Genomic DNA, 19415 nt, shown 5'->3' on the forward strand with positions numbered 1-19415 from the left:
TTAAACATGGAAGAACACAAAACTACTAAACTAGTATGAGTCTAAATCCTTATAGAGACAAAATGCAACGAGTTCTAAAAGTTCCTAAAAAGAACTATCCAAACCGGATAGACCCAAACTCTTTAAGAGTTTCGACGAGCATGTGGAAATAGATAATTCAATCAAATTAGAGGAGCGAATTTATCCCAAACAAATATAATTTTAACAAAATCTCCAAAAAGTAAAAATCCCAAATTTTCTTACTGAAACCAAAGTTTTTAATTTTCCGAACAATGTATGACTCTGAACATTTTTTTTATATATTATTACTAAATTTGATGATTAAATTATTAATAATTAATTTCATGTATTCATGGATTGATTTAACTAGTTCATCCATAAGATTAACAAAATGTATTTATAGATTGATCCGTTTCATTTAAAATTTTGAGTGGATTCAAGGGTTACTACTTAGCCTAATCTATTTAGCCCATTTAAATATCTGATGGATGATTTTCTAGGGTTTATTTCAATCTCTCTGGAATAAAATTTGGTTTCTTGTAGACCACTACAACTTTTTATGGGGTTTTTAATGGTTCCTGGGAAAGCAAAACCATGTTTTTCCAGTGAACTTTAGAAAGCTTGTAAAACATGGTCTCCTCGTTTATGTTTCCTATTTAGGGTTTTCATCTCTATGTGTTGACAGCAAAATAATCATTGGATTAAAAGCTTGGAGAGCACTCTATATGGACCGTATCAGTTTGTTGCCCGACACTTTCATTGTTTTCATCAAAAGATGTCTTCAAAACAAGTGTTTTGTCAAAACGATGGCCATATCATTGGAAGTTAATTAGTGCCTTAAATTCGAGTACATCGACAATAAATTAAGTTAAAATTTTATTGAAAACCAAATACAAGAAGTGTTTTTTAACAAATAAACAAATGGAAACTAAATTAAAGAAAATCTGCATTTTATCATTTGCGGGACTTGTGGAACAAGACTTCATCTTTTGAAAGGCATAAACTTCTTGCCGCCCATATAAGGCTGCAGAACGTCAGGAATATCAACACCATCCTCTCGCTGGTAGTTCTCAAGAATGCAGCAAATTGTCCTCTCTGTTGCGGTAAGAGTCGAATTCAACATATGAACATACTGCTTCGTCTGATCTTTGCTCTTATTCTGACCATATCTAATATCAAGCCTTCGAGACTGATAGTCTGTACAGTTGGAACAGGACACAAGCTCTCTGTAAGTCTCTGAAGCAGGAAACCATCCTTCCAGGTCATACTTTTTAGCCGCTGCATCGTTCAAAGCTCCAGAGACAACCGAAACGACTCGGTATGGAATTTTAAGCTGCAGAGGCATTAATCATTATTAACAATTAGAAAACTTTTGAAAAACTTTTCCTAAGGTATTCTTAACTTAAAATTACATACCGCTTGGTAAAATTCTTCCGAGTTCTTTAACATCTCTTCGAGCATTGCCCACGAATCATTAGGAGCCGTGATGCAAAACTGTTCAACTTTCTCAAACTGGTGAACACGGAAAATGCCAAGTGTATCTCTTCCATGAGAACCAGCTTCTTTTCTAAAACAGGTCGAGTAACCAGCATATCTTTTGGGAAGCTCGGACGGATGGATCGTTTGATTACGATGGTATGCACAAAGAGGTTGCTCAGCAGTTGCAATAAGAAACTTGTCATCTCCTTCACCAGTCACCTGATCAACAAAAACAAGAATCAAACCTCAAAAACTAGTCTTAACAACATAATTAAGCAAATTCTTTTTGTAACGATTAAAGACCTTGTAAAGCTCTTCATCAAACTGAGCCAATTGTGCGCATTTGGCCATAACATCCTTCCTCATGAAAAACGGAGGTTGTAAAGGCGTAAATCCTCTATCTTCCAAAGAGTCTAGCGCAAAGTTGATAAGAGCTTGGTTAAGCCTCACACCAAATCCTTTTAAGAAATAACCTCTCCCTCCAGCAATATCAGCACCTGAGACCAAATTAGCATTGTTACACGGATTTGAGAAGGTGGTGACTTAAGTTTTAGTCAATCAATGTTTAATTACCTCTTTTGGTATCTGCAATACCGAGAAGCTCAACGAGATCCACATGGTTTTTCAGCTTCAGATCAGGTGTAGAAAACCGCTTTTCACCGAACAGTTTAATCACAAGATTATTTGCCTGTAGCATATATGAAAAAAACTTGTATAAATATCTCACTCTTTTAATTTCTGTCACCACAATGCCGACAAAAAAGACACAACAACATGACTATTACCTCGTCCTTATCAAATGGAACCGAGTCATGAACCAGATTTCCAAATGTCAACAATTTGGCTTGCAAAGTAGCAAAAGCTTCACGAACTTCAACCTCTCTCGCGGTAGCGTCCTGTTTGTTTTTCTCTGTTTGCTGAATAATCTCAGTCGCATCAGCTTTAGCCTATTCCAGAGATAGAAACCAAAAAAAAAAAAAAGTTACTATATATTACTAAAACCTCCAACAAATTCTTTCAAACAAATTCCTAGAGATGAAAACTAACAATTTTTAGCTGAGCCACGTGTTTATTCAGCTTGTTGAACTCGTTTCTGAAGCTATCAACTTCAAATTGACCTGAAAAACGTTTCATAAATTGCGATAACATCAACTTAATGAAAGCTCAAAATTCTTAAGGAGAGAAATCAACGACGATAGGGAGATGTGAAAATACTTACGCTGACGCCATTCTTTGTCAACTTGAATAATCTCGTCAACAACATCAACATTGGAAAATCTCCGGCGTTGCGATTCTCTAATGATCTCTGGATTGTTACCTTTTTCTTCACGAAATAGATTGATATCCATAATGTTTAATTTCGTGCTCTTTCTTTGATGAATCAAAAGCAGAGAAACAAAGTTTTTATACGTAGCTTAGTAGATATTCACCGATCAGCTACACGTACAAATTGTTCTGTTATTGATATCAAGAGAACAACACAGCGTAGGGTTTTTATAGGGTTTACTCTCAATTCTTTCTCTTTTTTTATAAACAAAAACAAAATTTTCATGTTTTATCCAAAAGAAAAAAACGTCTGGGCTTTTTATGTTATTCTTCAACGGCCCAAATCCACTATCACCGTCTCTTCTTCGTCTTCGTTTGAGATTTTTCGAGAAAGCCCCGAACCAGTCTCGCAGCGGCTCCAAATGCTGATTCGTTGCGTTGCGAAGACGAGGCTCACCACCACTGGCGTAGCAAGGCTCGTGTCTACTCTTGGAGATTGTTCGGATACGTCATCACTCGCACATCGGAATAGCTTGAAGGAGATTCTGAGAAAGAACGGTCCACGCCGCAGTGTTACCTCTCTGCTTCAGGAACGGATCGATTCGGGTCACGCCGTCGCGTTATCGGAGCTCCGATTCATCTCCAAGCGTCTCATTAGATCTAATCGCTACGATCTCGCTCTCCAGGTTTGGAAATTCTCGCTTAATTAAAACTTTTAGAATGAAGCTTTTTATGGAAGTTTCAGATTCTTTGTGTTGTGTAAATATACAGATGATCGAGTGGATGGAGAATCAAAAAGAGATTCAATTTAGTGTTTATGACATTTCTCTTAGATTAGAGTTAATCATCAAAACTCATGGCTTGAAACAAGCAGAGGAGTATTTTGAGAAGCTACTAAATAGCTCTGCCTCGTTGAGAGTAGCGAAATCGGCTTATCTTCCTCTTCTTCGCAGTTATGTGAAGAAGAAAATGGTTAAAGAAGGGGAAGTTTTTATGGAGAAGTTGAATGGATTGGGGTTTCTTGTTACTCCACACCCGTTTAACGAAATGATGAAGCTTTATGAAGCTAGTGGTCAGTATGAGAAAGTTGTTATGGTTGTTTCGATGATGAAAGTGAATAAGATACCGAGAAATGTTCTTTCGTATAATCTTTGGATGAATGCGTGTTGTCAAGTGTCTGGTGTTACGGCTGTGGAAACGGTTTATAGGGAAATGGTTGGTGATAAGAGTGTTGAAGTTGGCTGGAGTTCGTTGTGTACTTTGGCTAATGTTTATATTAAGGGTGGGTTTGATGAGAAGGCTAAGTTGGTTCTTGAGAATGCGGAAAAGTTGTTGAATAGAAGTAATAGGCTTGGATATTTCTTCCTTATCACGCTTTATGCGTCTTTAGGGGATAAGGAAGGAGTTGTTCGTTTGTGGGAAGCTTCTAAATTGGTTTGTGGTAGGATTAGTTGTGCGAATTACATATGCGTATTGTCGTCTTTGGTGAAAATTGGTGATCTTGAAGAGGCTGAAAGGGTGTTTAATGAGTGGGAGGCTCAATGCTTTAACTATGATGTTAGGGTCTCCAATGTTCTTTTGGGTGCTTATATGCGTAATGGAGAAATCCGGAAAGCTGAGTCGTTGCACGCCCGTGTATTGGAGAGAGGTGGTAATCCAAACTACAAGACTTGGGAAATCTTAATGGAGGGGTGGGTGAAATGTCAAAGTATGGAGAAAGCAATTGTTGCTATGCACCGAGCGTTTGAACTAATGAAGGGATGCCATTGGAGACCATCGGAAAGCATTGTCATGGCGATTGCCAAGTACTTTGAGGAAGAGGAGAAAATTGAAGAAGCAAACACATATATTAGAGATTTGCATCATCTTGGTCTTGCTAGCTTACCGTTATATAGATTGTTACTTAGAATGCAAGAACATGCCCAAAGACCAGCTTTTGACATCTATGAAATGATGAAGTTGGACAAAATCGGAATAGATGAGTAAAAGAGGTAATTAAACTGAAAGCAAAACTATTTGATGTAATAGTATGAAAGCTTAAGTATATGTTTTTACGAAAGTGAGGAAGTAAAACAGTCATTTCATATTTCCCATCATAAATGCATTAAATTCAACAATTTCAAAAATTAACTAAACAATCTTTGCTTGTTTTCAATCACTTTTCACATGGTAATAAAGCAATTTTACATTTAACACATCAGTTATAAGAAAAATTGACAAATTGGGTTCTAATTTGCAGCCTTCTTGAAGTACACAAGTCAGCAAGTTTAAAAATGGTGAGAGGCCAAATATGATTTTCCAGTCAGGTCAATAACTAATCTGAGCTCCGTTACCACCAATTGACGCCGTGAAGCACTGAAAACCGCTGGATTCGAGCTCCTCCACCACTTTGTCCACCACCGTTCCTGAAACCAGTTTGTTTTGCAGAGGGGGATTCATTAAAATTCAAGAATCAAGAACTCAAATTGACAGAAAGGATGATTGAAAATTGCTGAAAAAGGATACCGGTTGGTAATAGAGTGAGGACGCAACCGCCGCCACCAGCTCCTGTCAGTTTGGAGACAAGCTTGTGCTTGACCGTGGTTTGGACCACAGCCTCAATCGAGCTGTGGCTAACCCCCATTGACTGGAGCAGACCTTGGTTCATCTCCATGAGTTCTTTTATACTCTCTTCTTTCTCTGTAACTGAGGTCTCGTCTTTAGATTGAATGATCGCAGCGAGCTCTTGGCTTATAGAATCCACGGCGTTGAACACCGAATTCATCGCATCAGGATGTCTCGCCGCTCTCTGTGACACACCAGAGACCAGAGCTTTTGTGTTCCGCCCAACTCTAGTGTTGGTAATTAGCATTCTCAGAGGCATGTTGGATTGTAACCGAGTTATCTCGCCTGAGCAGAACTTGATCATGTTGCCTGCAAGCACCGCAAAACAGAAACGGTTTTCTCTAACATATAATTGAAATTATGATCCGAGGATTTGGAGTTATACAGTTAGAACAAACCGTATGCACTGACGGTGTTGTCTATCCCAGAAGGTTTCCCATGGATGATCTTTTCGCCTTCGAAAGCCCATTTATTTAGCAACTCAAGATTGGTTTCATCGAGAGATGACCAACCATTACCACAGGTTTTATCTGAAATAGAAGAAGCGAGGAGAGCAGCTGTGAGAGCTACACATAAAGCTGCTGATGAACCGAGGCCAGACCCGTATGGAAGCTCAGAGTTAATGACTACTGTAGCCGGATTGAACCTAAAAAAAAAAAGAAACGTGAAACACAACAAGATGAAGAACTCGGAAAAAATGTCTCCAAGAACATAAAAAATGAAACTATTTTGAGTTACCTACCCTATAATTCTAGTGTATAACCAGAGAAACGTGGAGATCCCAGAAGAGAGCCAGATCTTTTCCTTTGGAAGATTTTGCTCTTCGACCAAAACTGCAATTGATTTAAGGGTCTCCTGTGAACATGAAGTCGGCGTAGAACGGCACAAAGTGCTTGAATCATAAGGAATTGCTTCTTTGATTCTGGCCAAGGACCAGGAAAACTCCAAGGAAATGTCCTTGAGCTGAAGTGTAAGCCTATCACTGTTCTCAGCTTCAGAAAAAATAAAGAAATATAAAGCTTCAGATATGTTTCTACATTGGGACAAAAGAGTATTAACCAAACAAATCAACGATAAAATTATTTTGAGGAAGTTGATGCGAAAAATGAATTGATTCAGTACTTAGGTCAAGTCATTTGCTACAGATCTCATCTGCCTATACACTCTTAAAAAAACACATTATCCATAGATGTTTGAACTGGAATCCAACAAGCAGAAGCGCACTGAATGAATTAACCCGTGTTACATAGAAGGCGGGATACTCTACCATCTTAATGCAGCCTCAAACTCTTTGATAGTACTATTATTTAGTGACATTAGCTAAAACATAGACAATAATCACCTGAACATTCAAAGTCTAGAACCAAACTCATGGATTTCCGGGGATTGGTTAGTTCTGGATCCAGAGTTAAAACTAGAGAAACAAGAAATGCTATATTCCCAAGTGAATTAGAAAAAGCTAAGATCTTTTGCTAATCAATTCACTAATGAATTCAAATCCATTTGGTGATCTCAAGGAGCTTAAAAGGAACCTGATTGAAGAGGAAAGCGGAGAGTAACGTAAGTGTAGAGATCAATGGCGGCAGCTACTGCGGTGGATCCATGGACAACCGCGTGTTCGCCTGCGAGTATGATCTTCCCAGGAGCTCTAGCTTTCACTTCCATTATTCTAAATCAAACACAAAAGTGAAAAGCTTTTGAATTTGATTAGAAATAACAAGGAAACAGACAAGATTCACAACAACAATAGAGCTTATCAGAATCAACTAATAATTGAACACACCAACTCTGGAAATAAAATAAAATAATAGCCTTTGCTACGAAATGTGGATCAGATCAAAAGGGTTTTATTATAATTGGGATCTGATACGGATCTGTATTAAACTAAAGACTACAAATTTATATATTATATACAAAAAAATGGTAAATTTGAATCAGATAAAAGTTGCTCGGAGATCGAACACAAAGTTGGGAATTTTAAAAATGAAACTAAAAATTTCTTTCTTTCTTCTTCTCATTGACTTCATTGTCTTACCTCAAGCGATGCGAATTCAAAACAGAGATTCAATAGACAGAAACAGCGTACCTGGAATTGCTGAGCAAAAGAAAGAAACCTAGAAGATGGAAAAATGTCTCAAGCCAACGAGAATCGTGTTCAATGAGGATGATTGTGTTAAAATAACCGATTCTGGTTTAACATTTCCGGTTCGGTAAAACTCAATTTGTCTTATGTATCTGCTTAATGTGAGAATTTGTTAAGAAAATTTTACTTTCAATTTGAATTTTATCGGTTTATTGATTTTCGGTTTCGGGTTTGGTTTGGTTCGGTTTGAAGAAACAAATCCCATACGCATTAGCAACGGCTATTTCTTTTGTCTCTAACCAAACTATCAAAATTTGGGATTAGACGAGAAACAAGAAAACAGAAATTGCGGTAATGACTCTTCTTCATCTGACATCATCGCATCTCAATGGGTTTCATTTTCTTAATCCACAACAAAGTTCGAAACTTTCATCAATATCTCGATTCTCTGTGTCGATTTCACATCGAAACCAGTTCCAAAGTTTGGTTATTTGTGCAAAGAAGAGGAAAAAAAGAGTTGGGTATCGAAGAATCACGAGGTTTTTGTTCAATTCAATGTCTTTACTGCCACCTAATCTCCAGATTTTAACACAGCCGTTGGATCTTGTTATTGCTGATTTGGGCGGCGTAGATGGAGGAGGAGGAAGAGGAGGAGGGTTAGGATTTTGGAGAGGATGGGGAAGATTTGATGGATGGAGAAGGAAAAAGAACAGAGTACCAGTTTTGGTTTTTGTTTGTGTGATTCTATGGATTTATGGTTTCTGCAAAATCTCTGGGATAGAGATTAAGAGTGAATTGGTTTTGAAACTTTTGGGGCTTTGTTTCTTTGGTGTCACTATGGTTAGAGAGTTGAAGAGAGAGGCTAGATTTTTGGTTTTTGGGTTTCTCTGTTTTGTTGCTTCATTGGTTTTTGGATTCAAGAAAGAGCATTTGGTGAAATTAGCTTGGAGAGTTAGATCTTCTTCTTCTTCAGTTCTTCTTTGTAGAAGGAGAAGTCGTAGAAGAGTTTGATTAGAGAGGAAGATTATTGATTCTGCTGTTTACTCCATTATCTTTCAATTGAGATTTCTTTTGCTAAACTTTGATGAATTTGTCTGTAATTGGATGTGATGAGTGGTTTCAATATTGTTACCATTGAACAAAACCAGAGACAAGTATGACGAGGCACTTCAAAACAATGGTGGAAGTGAAGCAACTTCATGGCTTAAAAATGATCACAAACTCGTCATCGAAAACTTCTTTCCTCTAAGCTGATGAACCTATCTTCACCAATTGACAACAGAACATTTTGTTCCCACTTTCTTGTTTCGTATGTACATGTTCTCGTGGAGTTTGAGGCGACGGTTGATTTCTCCGTTTATGAATGCAATCAAGACAATTGGGTATATACGGAGTAATGGTGGTATGAAGCTAGTCAAAGAGTCGATGAAGAGAAAAAGGATAATATCATATGTTCTTGGCTCATAATTCATTCCAAAACAATGTTTCAACTTCATGCCAGTATACAGATCAGCAAGTCTAACTTAACACCTGAAATATAACTCTCTTCTTTCCTAGTTTAAGAGATTTTCGTTAACCTTAGATGATGCGGGAGGCTCTTCATCATCATCTGTATGCATTGGGTAAACGATAACCAGACATAACTATTTTGTCAGCCAACATCTTGCCCGTCTTGGGCATAACATGCCAGTGTAATGTCAAGTTAAAGTCCTTCCCTCGGAGGTTATGTCCCTAGAAAGCATCCCATTCACAAAAATCAGATACCCTCAGAATTACACAAAGGACTGGTATTTCAAGAGGGGATCACAGAAAGTGCTTTATGTACCTGATCTATGAAACGGTACTTGTTTGAGATTTGTATCCAGAATTTGGCATGCTCTTTCTCGGGTATTATGGCATCCCATAGCGAAACCTGCGGAAAATGTCAAATGTTAATGGTATATTGGTATATCAACGAAAAGGGTCCCAATCTATGTCACAGGCACGAAGAAGCCAGCAACACTAAAACCACATAACCCTTAAATTGTTCTTAGCTACGACGAGAGCAGTAGGCTATAATATAGCTTTATACCTGATTGAGGGCGTTCTCGGAGGTTTCATACTCAGCTGCTACAAAAGCAAATACCTGCAAATGTTTTCGTTCGTGTTGGTTTTATGTTCATCCGACTATACAAAAGTGGTATACAACCAAGACAGTATATAACATTGGGTCGACTTCAGGTTATAGCAACAGAGATGAATTGGTGTACTTTGGAATGCTATACCTGCTTCGTGTTCCACGTAAAAAGTGACTGCAAATCTGCTGTTATGTTCAGTGTCAAGCTGACCTGAAAACGCGTAAAACGCTAAGCCGTTAGAATATATGAGACACGTAAAGGGCAGCCTGATGATTCAATAAAGAAGAAAAAGTTTACTAGTACATGTACAGGCTGAAAATACCCGAGTATAAACTCATTAACTAATATCACGTCTAGAGTATAATAATCAACTTGGACAATTTGACTTCAATATGGCTTTCAAGAGTAGGCTAATGTAAAATCTTTATATTTAACTACAATGTTCAAAGAAACAGTCGCAAGTGGCCTTCTTCTGAACCCAGTGGCCATCAAATTCAATGAATACTAAGCACACTAGAGCATATATATATATCGGTGGCACAAACCAAGCAATCATAGACACTTGCAGTGAAGACAAAGAAAGCCGTAAGAAGAGGCAAGAGCATGAAACCTTACCTCATCATTTCCATGAGGTTGCTTCTGAAACCAATTGATATTCAATATCTGCAAAACACAGCACAATCATTACAAAAATTCCCTCAAAATAGCTCAACCGTTACAATTTCCCAACTAAAACGCCAGAATCCAACAAAAATTAGGGATCTAAAACAGCTTGACCATGATACACTAAGAGATCATGGAATTTGAACAATACACATACCTGGATCTGAGCAGAGGGATTTTGGTTACTGAAGTTATCAGAGAAGGAAGCAATCGCGCAAATGAAAGCCAGAATTGTGACGGCGAATGTGAGCAGAGCATTGGCTCTGTAACCAAAAGAATGCATCCTCTTTCAATCGGAGTTTCCTCTCGACGATCCCAAAACCTTTCTCTTCTGCTCCGAGGAAGAAGAAGAAGATTGAATGTTTTTTTTTTTTTTTTTTTTTACCTTATTAAAATTTATAATTCTTTAATATTTATTTTTTCCTTGACGTTGTGTAATGTGATTGGCCGAGACACGTAGAGTATTACATAAATCATATAAACCGACATTCCGGTTTACGATAGCACCAGTTCAGAAAATTGCTGATCGGTTCTGTCTCTGACCCGATTACTAATTATGCACCAGATATAGATAAGTCCATTTGGTCATGGTTATTAATGATTATAGTTTAACTTTGTCTACGGACAAAACGGATTGGACAATATAGACATTGGTCTATCCATAGTACTTAAAAAGCTAGGTCAAAATCAATTTGGAGAAAAATCAAAACATATTTACTCATTTTCGTAAAATCGAAACTAGAAAACTCCGGCGATTTCTTCGTATATCTTCCCTTCAATATCTTTCCTTGCTTGTCTCCATGGCTTCAACGCATCAGTCTCATCTAGTTCTTTCGATTGAGAATCAAAATCAGGTGAGATTTAGGGGGGTATTGGACTTGGTATTTTTGGAGATTTGCTGGAATTTATAAATTTTAGACTTTTGAGAGATTTGAGTAAGTTTTTAGATTTAAAAAGTAAAAAATGATTGGTAATTTGGTGAGATTTTATAATTAAATTTTGGGTGATTTTAGAAACAAATAAAAATTTTAGCAGTTCCATGACTCATTTCTCTTACTAGTTTTTCTCTTCAAAGTTCGTAGAACATAACCTAAACAGATAAAAAGAAAAGAAAACTTCATTATACTTTGTGAAATCATACATGTCTAACATGAGTAGTTCTTCCAAGCTCTTACATGTACCAACCTAATTCTACAGACAGAACAATCTTAAAGAATGCTAATTGCAGTTTGATGCGGCGAAAACTAAACATAAAATCATGCCTGAGATAATATAGAAAATATTTGAGTGTTTTTAAGCTTGAAATCGTGTCTGTTTTTTTTTACGGTTTGCCATGTAAGTCATATAGATTGACCATACATTCCAAAAGCTCTCCATGAGTTAAAAAGTTCTCTGAAAAACAGAACGGAAGAGTGTCAAGAGTTCAATGGGGCTATGATTTGCAGTGACATACAAAGAAAATGAGCAGATGAGTTTAACCAAAAACAGAAGTAAGAAGACACATAAACCGCTTTTGTAAACAAGAACAACATATAAGACATAAAAACCACCATTTTCTATGTTTAGAGGATGCATAAAATATAAAGTGACGACATAAATAACTAGTTGCAGTCACAAACTCTACAAGCATTCACTCTTTCTCTATAAACAAAACGCTTCCTAAGTTACTTGCAGCAAAGTTTTAACCACACGTGCATTAAACCAAGAACCAAACCAACAGACACTATCCCATCAAAATTCCCATAAAACTCAATATGCTATGGCAACGTTCATTTGTTCTAGCATGTAAACATGATCAAGAAATAAAGGAAGATGAAGGGATAGACATTTTCTCAAAGGGAGTCCACAGATGATGACTTTCTTCCCCTGAAATCACAAACATTAAAATTGAAATTCCCATATGAATCGAAATTGTCAGAAAGAGAGATTCTAACCTTGAAGATATCTGTCAATGGTGTGTTGAAGAATTTGGAGGAAACCCCTTCGTCCCAGCTAGAACAAATACGCCATGCGCAGCCGAGCTTATGTCAATAACCTCCGAAAGCTTTGAGAAACCCCTCGAGGCAACTCCGATCTGGCCACTATTTGCGGTCGATCTTAAATTTGTTAGCTTAGAATTGACTTCGATGATACTTAAAATTCATGAGAAATGAGAAAGAAGCTCACAAGTTGGGAAATTGGTTTCGTCGATGATCCCTTCAAGCGTGTTGTAAACCAATTTACCGTCCATAAGAAACTGTAAAGTATCCTTTCACTGTTGGCTCCCATTTAGCCACCGGACCTTCCTCCGGAGATTTATAATTCTTTCTCTTAGCCTGATCTTCTGTGTGCAATCTAATTCTTTCTCTTAGCCTGATCTTCTGTGTGCAATCTCATCGCCACATACCTCATCTCTTCCACAAAACCCTTTGATTCTCACGGATACTTTAGTGTTTTGTTTCTCCGTTGTTGTAGTTGCCGCAACCACCAACGAAGCTTGACATTTGTTTCTTATGAATTTATCCGGGCACCATCGCCATCGATGAAAAAGATATCGAGCCCACTTCATGGTTGCTTCGATTATTGTTTTACGAGACAGTATTTTTTTCCTACAAATTCTTCACAATTCCACCTTTAAAGGTGTGATTCATTGAGTCATATTTTATAACTAAAAAAGTATAAAAAGTCGCCTAGAATCCGTTCTTATAACTTTTTATCAAAAAATCGTGATATTTTGAATAACAGTAGATTTGTTATAAGTTTTTAAAATTGTTGATTGAATAACAAGAGATTGTAAACTCTTTTAGATGATTTAATACAAATTTCAAGTTCAATAACACAGGATTTGAAGAGAGATTTTAAAATCATCAGTTGGATAACAAGTAATTTTAAGAATAGCCCAAAATCTCCTAAAATATCAAGTCCAATACACCCCCTTAGTTTTTTCGATTTGAGCATTTGCGATTTTGAGAGAGACCCATTTACTCGTTTTGACTTTTTAGAGAGACCTATTTACGATTTTGAGAGACCCATTTAATCATTTTGAGAGAGATCCATTTAGTCGTTTTGAGAGAGATCCATTAGGTTTATGTGAATTCTCATGAGATGTATAGCCTTTGAGTTTCTCTTGAGTGTTTGTCTTTGAGTTTGAAAGTTTCCCGCAGCTTGAGACTTCTCGTAACTTTATGATTTTGTCATTAGACTTGTAGTTTTTAATCTTTAGCTCTTGCTTTGTCATTCATCACCATTTCACCATTTCTCTGATTTTGTCTTTGCCAATGATATGATGTTGTAATGTTTCTCTGTTCTGCCATTGATGAGCTTTTGTTATTATTTCAGTTGGGTAACAATGATATTCTAAACCTTGATGATGACTATATGACTAGGGATGAGATGGATCTGGATGAAGAGAATCCGGATGAACAAATTCCAAATGAAGAGAATCAGGTAGAAGAATATTCACTTGCTAGTACAGTTGAGAACAAGGTGAAAGGTAAACGGAAGCGTTCAAAGTGCTGATTTATTTTAGTATCATTGGAACTAAATCAGCTGATGGTATGAGTAATGTTAGATGCAACTATTGCAATCATGAGAGTATGCTCAAAGACTCCTGTAAGTACACCTGCAAGTGGAAATAGGAAGTTTGATATGATGGTGTTTAGGAAAATGATTGGATTGGCAATAATTGAGCATGATTTGCCTTTTTCATTTGTTGAGTACAAAAGGATTAGAGAGGTATTTTTAATGATAATTCTAGCATAGAATTTGGACAATGAACATTACAGCTGCTGATTGTTTAAAGATTTATGAGAAAGAAAAACTTAAACTTAAGAAGAGTTTAGATGAAGTTCCTAGTAGGTTTTTTTTACAACAGATCTTTGGAAATCACTTACAATAGAGGGCTACATGTGCTTGACTGCACACTATATCGATAGTAGTTGGAACTTGAAGATGAATATTTTGTCATTTTGTGCATTCCCTCCTCCACACACGGGAGCTGGTATAGCCACAAAGGTTTTGGCATTGTTATTAAAAGAATGGCCGACAGAGAAGAGAGTGTTTATTATTACGATAGACAATGTGTCATCAAATGATAATATGCAAGGAATCATCAAGAGGCAACTTAGGAAAAATTTGGTGTGTAGTGGAGAGTTCTTGCATAGAAGATGCGTTGCACATATTTTGAACTAGATTGTGCAAAAAGAGCTAGAAGTGATTGATGAAGCTTTGAGAAAATCCTTGATAGTGTAAAGTTTGTGACCGTGAGTGAGTCTAGAGAGAAATCATTTCAAATATGTGTGGAAACTGTGAGAATTGAAGCTAAGGCGGGACTGCTATTAGTATTAGATGTAAGCACGAGATGTAATTCTACATATCTAATGCTTTCTAGAGCCATCATTTACAATTAATAATAATTTTCTCGGATCTCAAGTCGAGCTAGTATAAAAATTGACAAAATTCAATAAGATAATAAGATAATAATTTTTTTGGACTCTCTATATAAATATATAGTCCCATTTATATCACAAAATAATAATTATATAAGTTTACATATTTATATATATAGTTATATAAAAGTTATATACTAAGTATGTTTTTAGTATTTTTGAGAAAATTATATTTCCGTTAGAGCTCATCTTTAAATTTTATTGTATCAAACAAAATAATTGTTGTTGTGTTTTTTAAACTGTAGTGTACTTTATAATTATATCATAAAAATAGCCAATTTGTTTCAGTAAATATTCAATTTTTGAATTTGTATCATTTTTATTTCTTTAATTTTATAGCTTTTAAAGTACGACTGCTAAGGCTATTAATCTATAGTCTGCTTGGGTCATTAATTTATCGTTTGTATAAGTGAATTCATCTAAAATCTGTGTAATTTATTGTTGGAAGAGCTTTTTTTTATTCTTACTATTAAAATCTCAAGTCCAAAACTAAAAAATTTATAACATCCAAAACACTAATTTTATTTAAATAAAATTGTCTCAATTCATCTTTTTCTAAAATTTTAAAAATTAAAACAAATCTCTTTATATATTAATAAAATATTATTGTCCCAACATTATTAATTTATAGAGGTTTTACTATAAGTATCATCAGTTCAGAAAATTATTTATTGATTTCGTATTTATTGATATGAGTACTACAAAAACAGTAGTGGATTAATTTTTGGTAGTTTAGGGTATTGATTTCGATTTGTACAACTTCGTATAAACAGAAAAGATTATTGAATAACTACGTTACATTATGTATCTGACTTTATCACTAAATCTAACTAATATTGATGCAATGTCTGATATTTACAAGGCAAGGCAAGTTTTGGTTGAACCTGCTATTGTCTTAGGAGAATTTTGTTTGCTTACCTACTTCATTAATCACATAAGTTTTCATGAAGATAATTTAGACAAATTAAAATTGATGATCTATTTGTTTATCGCATGTAGGATTGCGATAATGATGATGACTATGAAAATTTATTGAATATTTTCTTTTGAAGTCACGGTATCAACCCAAAAATATGAGAGTGATGATTTTTCCAGATCTTTCGGAATTAATTTCTCTGATATTACAAGAACGATTTCACTAAAACTTTTGGGATCGATTATATCATATTAGGATCATATGATGAATTTATCTAAATTTTTGAGATTGACCTAATTTGATATGAAATAAAATTATTGACTCTTAATTAATGAGTTCATTCTATAAGATAAGGGTAAATATTTTCTTCTTTCTAGACATACGTACAAACAAACGAACAAAAACAAAAGATAAACGAGAAACAATCAATTTTCTTACAGCGGACATATTTTATTGATTGTATCCTAATTGTTTTTGTTGTTTCTCTATTCACATTTATATACCAAAAAAAACTAAATTTACATGGACAATCGTAAACAATGTACACCATCCTAATTAATGTAGACAACAACGGCTTTTTGTGTGTTTACGTTTATGCTTTTGGGTTTGAGTGGTAACCCCATACAACTACAATATGGATACCGTTTTGACAGTTACCAATTACAAAAACGATATTAAAAGCGTTAGTAAAAGTTTTACTTTCAGTTTTTTGGTATAGCTTTCATGTATCACTGTTTTGTACAGCTTTGCACTATTCCGTAAAAGGTTACCACTCCAGCTAACAGATAAAAAATTTGTACAGTTTTGTGTTATCAATCGGACCTTTTATTAATATTTTTTGCGATTGTTATACATTTAGTGACACCTTGAAGCCAAATGTTATCACGACTTTTGGGTTTTTATTTTCTTCTTTGTCACGACTTTTAGTAATGTTTATGTTTGTAGAATAATGGCAATTGCGTGTCTGCGTCAGTATTCAAATTGTTGAACAAGTAATCTTCGAATCCGTATAGAAGCGACTTAGTCGTGGTCTATGTATTATAGTAACTATGTTTTAATTTTAATGTAGATGATTCCATTTCCAACTTCCAAGTTATATTAAAATAAAATTTTCTCAAACTAGTTTTGGTCTTAGCTCTCAAGGAAGAGTACCTCGTCCGTTCAAATGATTTTACTTACTTTTTTTTTACGCTCAAATGATTAATTGTTGGAGCTGTGAGTCTTTAATACTTGAATCATATATTAGGACAATACTCTAGAAAACAATCATTGGTAACAAATTTGTTTATTATATAGTTCATAACTTCATCGTATTCATCGAGGAAAAACACATGAATTCCGAAGCTAGATAACACATTCCATTACAGCTATAAAATAATTTTATAGTCTCTTATCTTCTATGTATTCTTGGTCGACGACTAAGACTTTTTTTTTTTTTAAAGAGAAGAAGAAGAATAGAAGACCAATCTCCATTTGTTTGACTTTTAGAGATTAAATGTTCTTGTTATATATAAAAAAAAAAAACAATCTCCTTTTTCCGTGGGATTGACAATTTAAATATCTTACAAAAAAAAAAAAAAGACAAACGAAATCAAAGAATTGCGTAAAATCTATTGCGTGTTTATGAACAATGCAAAAAACATCACCAAACCAACTAAACCGGTAATCTAACGGAACCGCTAGCTGAACCAACTGTATCGGTATGTTGAACCGACGATGTTCCTTCACCGTCCTTATTGACTTCAACTCTCGGCGAAGGAACCGGCGTCGTATTCCTCCAGAGAAACGATGGGTTTCTTAGAAAAGCCCACCGGTCTGCTCGTACCGAGTCACCGGTCGGACTTGTTATTGAATTTCCTCTAACGCTACCGGTTCCACCAAGCCTAATCGAACCATCATCCCGGTTCCGCCACAGAAACGACGGGGTTTTACGGAATAACCACCGGTCCGATTTAGCTCTCGACCGATCAATCGGTTTACCACTCCTCGAGCTTCCTCCTCTCGCTAAAACAAAAACACTATTCGACCGGTTCAATTTCCAATTCGCCATTATCTTCTTCCTTAATTCTTCCGGTACTCTAAGCGTAAACCGGTCGGTACTTTCTCCCGGTAAAACCACCGAATGACCCGTCGTATGCGACCTGGAGAAATTTACACGCGGTAGTTCCACCACCGGTTCAGGAACCGCCGATTGCTGCTGCGCTTCAAGATCAATTTCCACCACCGCTTCCGGTTCAACCGGTTCAATCTTCTGTTCGGCGAGATTAGTCCGACAAACCGGACAAGTCACGTGACCTTCAAGCCACGCGCCGATACAATGAGGATGAAACACGTGATCACATTTAGGTAACAAACGCAGCGTTTCATCGTCTTCAAACTCATTCAAACAAATCGCACACTCCAACGCTCCTTTACCAATCTTCTGAGTCTTCACTTCCGAGTATACAAAAGTCGGAAACGTCTCGATAGTCTCCGCGTCTAACCCACGCGCCACCGTTGCGTTTGTTACTCTCCTCCTCGCTCCTCCTGTAGGAGTAACGTTGCCGTCTACTGCGCCAGTACAGTGGCGTATGTAGACGGTGAAGAAGCCCATAAAGAAGAGAGCTGCGATGACGACTACAACGACAACAGCCATGGCGGGACTAAGACTGCCGCTGTAAGCATATTGGTCACTTCTCGGGTTGGGGGATCCGGGCTGACCCGCCGACCCGGATAAAAGTAGAAAGAAGAGAAGAACTAGTAAAGAGATTTGCTTTATGGGATCCATTGTTAGCTCTGGAATCCCAAAACGTTACTTTTTTTTTTTTGGGTTTAGTGTAACATGTAAAGAGAGAATAAGAATCTGAAGTTTATAGAGAGATATTTGAAAAGTTTGAAGAAGTCGTGGAGAAGAAGAAGCGAGGAAGTTAGGGGATATGTCATAAGCAAATGTGTTACTTATTGAATGCCACGTGGACGGACAGAATTTTCCAATTGGTGAGGGAAGTGAAAAGTCAATATAGTTCGGTGACTTTCGAAGAAGTTGTTGACATAGTCTTAAACTCTTTAATTCATCATCGTATATTGTATGAAAAGTATCTTTCATTTTTTTTCCTACTTTTTACTAAACTTGATTTGTTTTTGAGTTTTAAAATGAAGACACATTATGAGACAAATGTCGTTATTGTTTTGAGCTAGTTTCCAATACAAACTAAAATCAAATTCAAGATAGAGGGAGGAAGACTATGAATTAAAAACATGATAATGACATGTTTGATTCGAAAGACAGAAATACATGAATAATCAAACATAAAAATATAAAACTTTTTTCTTTACTAATCTTAGCCATCATTCATAGACGACTACTTTTGATATTAATATTCTTCTAGAAAGTCTTTAGCCATCATAGGTCTATCGTGATCACCAACTCAAATATCCTTTTTTATTTATTTATAATTTCTTTGACTTGAAATTTGCAAATCCAAAGACAAAATGATCTCGGAATTTTCAATTTTACCTTTTAACCTCGTGGAATCACACCATTTATTATATATGTGCCGGTCACTAACTCACTATAGTCCCAAAAGCAAATCAATTCATATCATCTTTGATTTAAATTAGCAAAAGTTATACTATCTCCAACATGAACTATTTTGTTCTTTCTTTAATTTGTGTCTTTAAGTTATTTTTTTGTTGTCACATATTTTAGTCGAAATAACATATGAAAATGACATGGAAAGTGAAAACTAAATCGATTTGGGAGTTTACTACTTAAACTAATAAGTTCCTTACTCACTTATAATATTATTTTCTTATACTCTTAATTAGTTTACTTTAGTAGTAGTCTAGTATTTTGTATTTGCACTATCGTTATATTATCA

At 35.9% G+C, this 19415-nt stretch overlaps 6 protein-coding genes and 1 long non-coding RNA gene across 9 annotated transcripts; 2 read left to right on the forward strand and 5 right to left on the reverse strand.

The window, feature by feature from the left end:
- Positions 1–942: 942 nt before the first annotated feature.
- LOC9310437 (serine--tRNA ligase, cytoplasmic) lies at positions 943–2970 on the reverse strand. Its single transcript, XM_002874324.2, has 7 exons — positions 2699–2970; positions 2527–2597; positions 2265–2426; positions 2053–2167; positions 1783–1976; positions 1417–1698; positions 943–1333 (listed from the first exon to the last, which is right to left on the reverse strand). The coding sequence occupies exons 1-7, from the start codon at positions 2826–2828 to the stop codon at positions 983–985; spliced, it is 1305 nt and encodes a 434-aa protein (XP_002874370.1). The 5' UTR covers positions 2829–2970; the 3' UTR covers positions 943–982.
- A 152-nt stretch (positions 2971–3122) lies between these two features.
- On the forward strand, positions 3123–5073 carry LOC9310438 (pentatricopeptide repeat-containing protein At5g27460). The gene is made up of 3 exons (XM_002872224.2): positions 3123–3431; positions 3517–4736; positions 4985–5073. The coding sequence occupies exons 1-2, from the start codon at positions 3168–3170 to the stop codon at positions 4729–4731; spliced, it is 1479 nt and encodes a 492-aa protein (XP_002872270.1). The 5' UTR covers positions 3123–3167; the 3' UTR covers positions 4732–4736; positions 4985–5073.
- LOC9308340 (mevalonate kinase) lies at positions 4812–7516 on the reverse strand. 3 transcript variants are annotated; one of them, XM_021021278.1, is made up of 6 exons: positions 7133–7322; positions 6882–7018; positions 6092–6341; positions 5748–5995; positions 5251–5658; positions 4812–5150 (listed from the first exon to the last, which is right to left on the reverse strand). In XM_021021278.1, the coding sequence occupies exons 2-6, from the start codon at positions 7012–7014 to the stop codon at positions 5053–5055; spliced, it is 1137 nt and encodes a 378-aa protein (XP_020876937.1). In that variant the 5' UTR covers positions 7015–7018; positions 7133–7322; the 3' UTR covers positions 4812–5052. The 3 variants fall into 3 exon arrangements, with proteins under 3 accessions (XP_020876937.1, XP_020876935.1, XP_020876936.1); XM_021021276.1 differs by lacking the exon at positions 7133–7322 and adding an exon at positions 7436–7516 and having other exon boundaries at positions 4855–5150; XM_021021277.1 differs by lacking the exon at positions 7133–7322 and adding an exon at positions 7385–7459 and having other exon boundaries at positions 4855–5150.
- Positions 7517–7567: 51 nt separating this feature from the next.
- LOC9310439 lies at positions 7568–8471 on the forward strand. Its single transcript, XM_002872225.2, has one exon. The coding sequence runs from the start codon at positions 7787–7789 to the stop codon at positions 8441–8443; it is 657 nt and encodes a 218-aa protein (XP_002872271.1). The 5' UTR covers positions 7568–7786; the 3' UTR covers positions 8444–8471.
- Positions 8472–8858: 387 nt separating this feature from the next.
- On the reverse strand, positions 8859–10586 carry LOC9308341 (signal peptidase complex subunit 3B). The gene is made up of 6 exons (XM_002874326.2): positions 10370–10586; positions 10165–10212; positions 9697–9759; positions 9504–9557; positions 9258–9344; positions 8859–9163 (listed from the first exon to the last, which is right to left on the reverse strand). The coding sequence occupies exons 1-6, from the start codon at positions 10493–10495 to the stop codon at positions 9038–9040; spliced, it is 504 nt and encodes a 167-aa protein (XP_002874372.1). The 5' UTR covers positions 10496–10586; the 3' UTR covers positions 8859–9037.
- Positions 10587–11309: 723 nt separating this feature from the next.
- Positions 11310–12545, reverse strand: LOC110227346. The gene is made up of 2 exons (XR_002331120.1): positions 12379–12545; positions 11310–12308 (listed from the first exon to the last, which is right to left on the reverse strand). It is a non-coding gene; the product is annotated as an uncharacterized LOC110227346 (long non-coding RNA).
- A 4499-nt stretch (positions 12546–17044) lies between these two features.
- Positions 17045–18456, reverse strand: LOC9310440 (E3 ubiquitin-protein ligase ATL31). Its single transcript, XM_002874327.2, has one exon. It carries the CDS (start codon positions 18320–18322, stop codon positions 17210–17212), a length of 1113 nt encoding a protein of 370 aa, XP_002874373.1. The 5' UTR covers positions 18323–18456; the 3' UTR covers positions 17045–17209.
- Between the last annotated feature and the right edge of the window lie 959 nt (positions 18457–19415).

The sequence above is a fragment of the Arabidopsis lyrata genome (assembly GCF_000004255.2).
Source record: "Arabidopsis lyrata subsp. lyrata unplaced genomic scaffold ARALYscaffold_6, whole genome shotgun sequence".
Lineage (NCBI taxonomy): Eukaryota > Viridiplantae > Streptophyta > Magnoliopsida > Brassicales > Brassicaceae > Arabidopsis > Arabidopsis lyrata.

What these genes read in the sequence shown, in the direction of transcription:
- LOC9310437 (XM_002874324.2), bottom strand. Translation starts at nt 2,828, where the DNA reads ATGGATATCAATCTATTTCGTGAAGAAAAAGGTAACAATCCAGAGATC. An exon ending in TTGATGAAGAGCTTTACAAG is followed by an intron (nt 1,699 to 1,782) that starts GTCTTTAATCGT and finishes TTTGTTGATCAG; the next exon opens with GTGACTGGTGAAGGAGATGA. An exon ending in CGGAAGAATTTTACCAAGCG is followed by an intron (nt 1,334 to 1,416) that starts GTATGTAATTTT and finishes ATGCCTCTGCAG; the next exon opens with CTTAAAATTCCATACCGAGT.
- LOC9310438 (XM_002872224.2), top strand. Translation starts at nt 3,168, where the DNA reads ATGCTGATTCGTTGCGTTGCGAAGACGAGGCTCACCACCACTGGCGTA. An exon ending in GCTACGATCTCGCTCTCCAG is followed by an intron (nt 3,432 to 3,516) that starts GTTTGGAAATTC and finishes GTAAATATACAG; the next exon opens with ATGATCGAGTGGATGGAGAA.
- LOC9308340 (XM_021021278.1), bottom strand. Translation starts at nt 7,014, where the DNA reads ATGGAAGTGAAAGCTAGAGCTCCTGGGAAGATCATACTCGCAGGCGAA. An exon ending in TTATACACTAGAATTATAGG is followed by an intron (nt 5,996 to 6,091) that starts GTAGGTAACTCA and finishes TTTTTTTTTTAG; the next exon opens with GTTCAATCCGGCTACAGTAG. An exon ending in CCTCACTCTATTACCAACCG is followed by an intron (nt 5,151 to 5,250) that starts GTATCCTTTTTC and finishes AACTGGTTTCAG; the next exon opens with GAACGGTGGTGGACAAAGTG.
- LOC9310439 (XM_002872225.2), top strand. Translation starts at nt 7,787, where the DNA reads ATGACTCTTCTTCATCTGACATCATCGCATCTCAATGGGTTTCATTTT.
- LOC9308341 (XM_002874326.2), bottom strand. Translation starts at nt 10,495, where the DNA reads ATGCATTCTTTTGGTTACAGAGCCAATGCTCTGCTCACATTCGCCGTC. An exon ending in TTACGTGGAACACGAAGCAG is followed by an intron (nt 9,558 to 9,696) that starts GTATAGCATTCC and finishes AAACATTTGCAG; the next exon opens with GTATTTGCTTTTGTAGCAGC. An exon ending in AGTACCGTTTCATAGATCAG is followed by an intron (nt 9,164 to 9,257) that starts GTACATAAAGCA and finishes GATGCTTTCTAG; the next exon opens with GGACATAACCTCCGAGGGAA.
- LOC9310440 (XM_002874327.2), bottom strand. Translation starts at nt 18,322, where the DNA reads ATGGATCCCATAAAGCAAATCTCTTTACTAGTTCTTCTCTTCTTTCTA.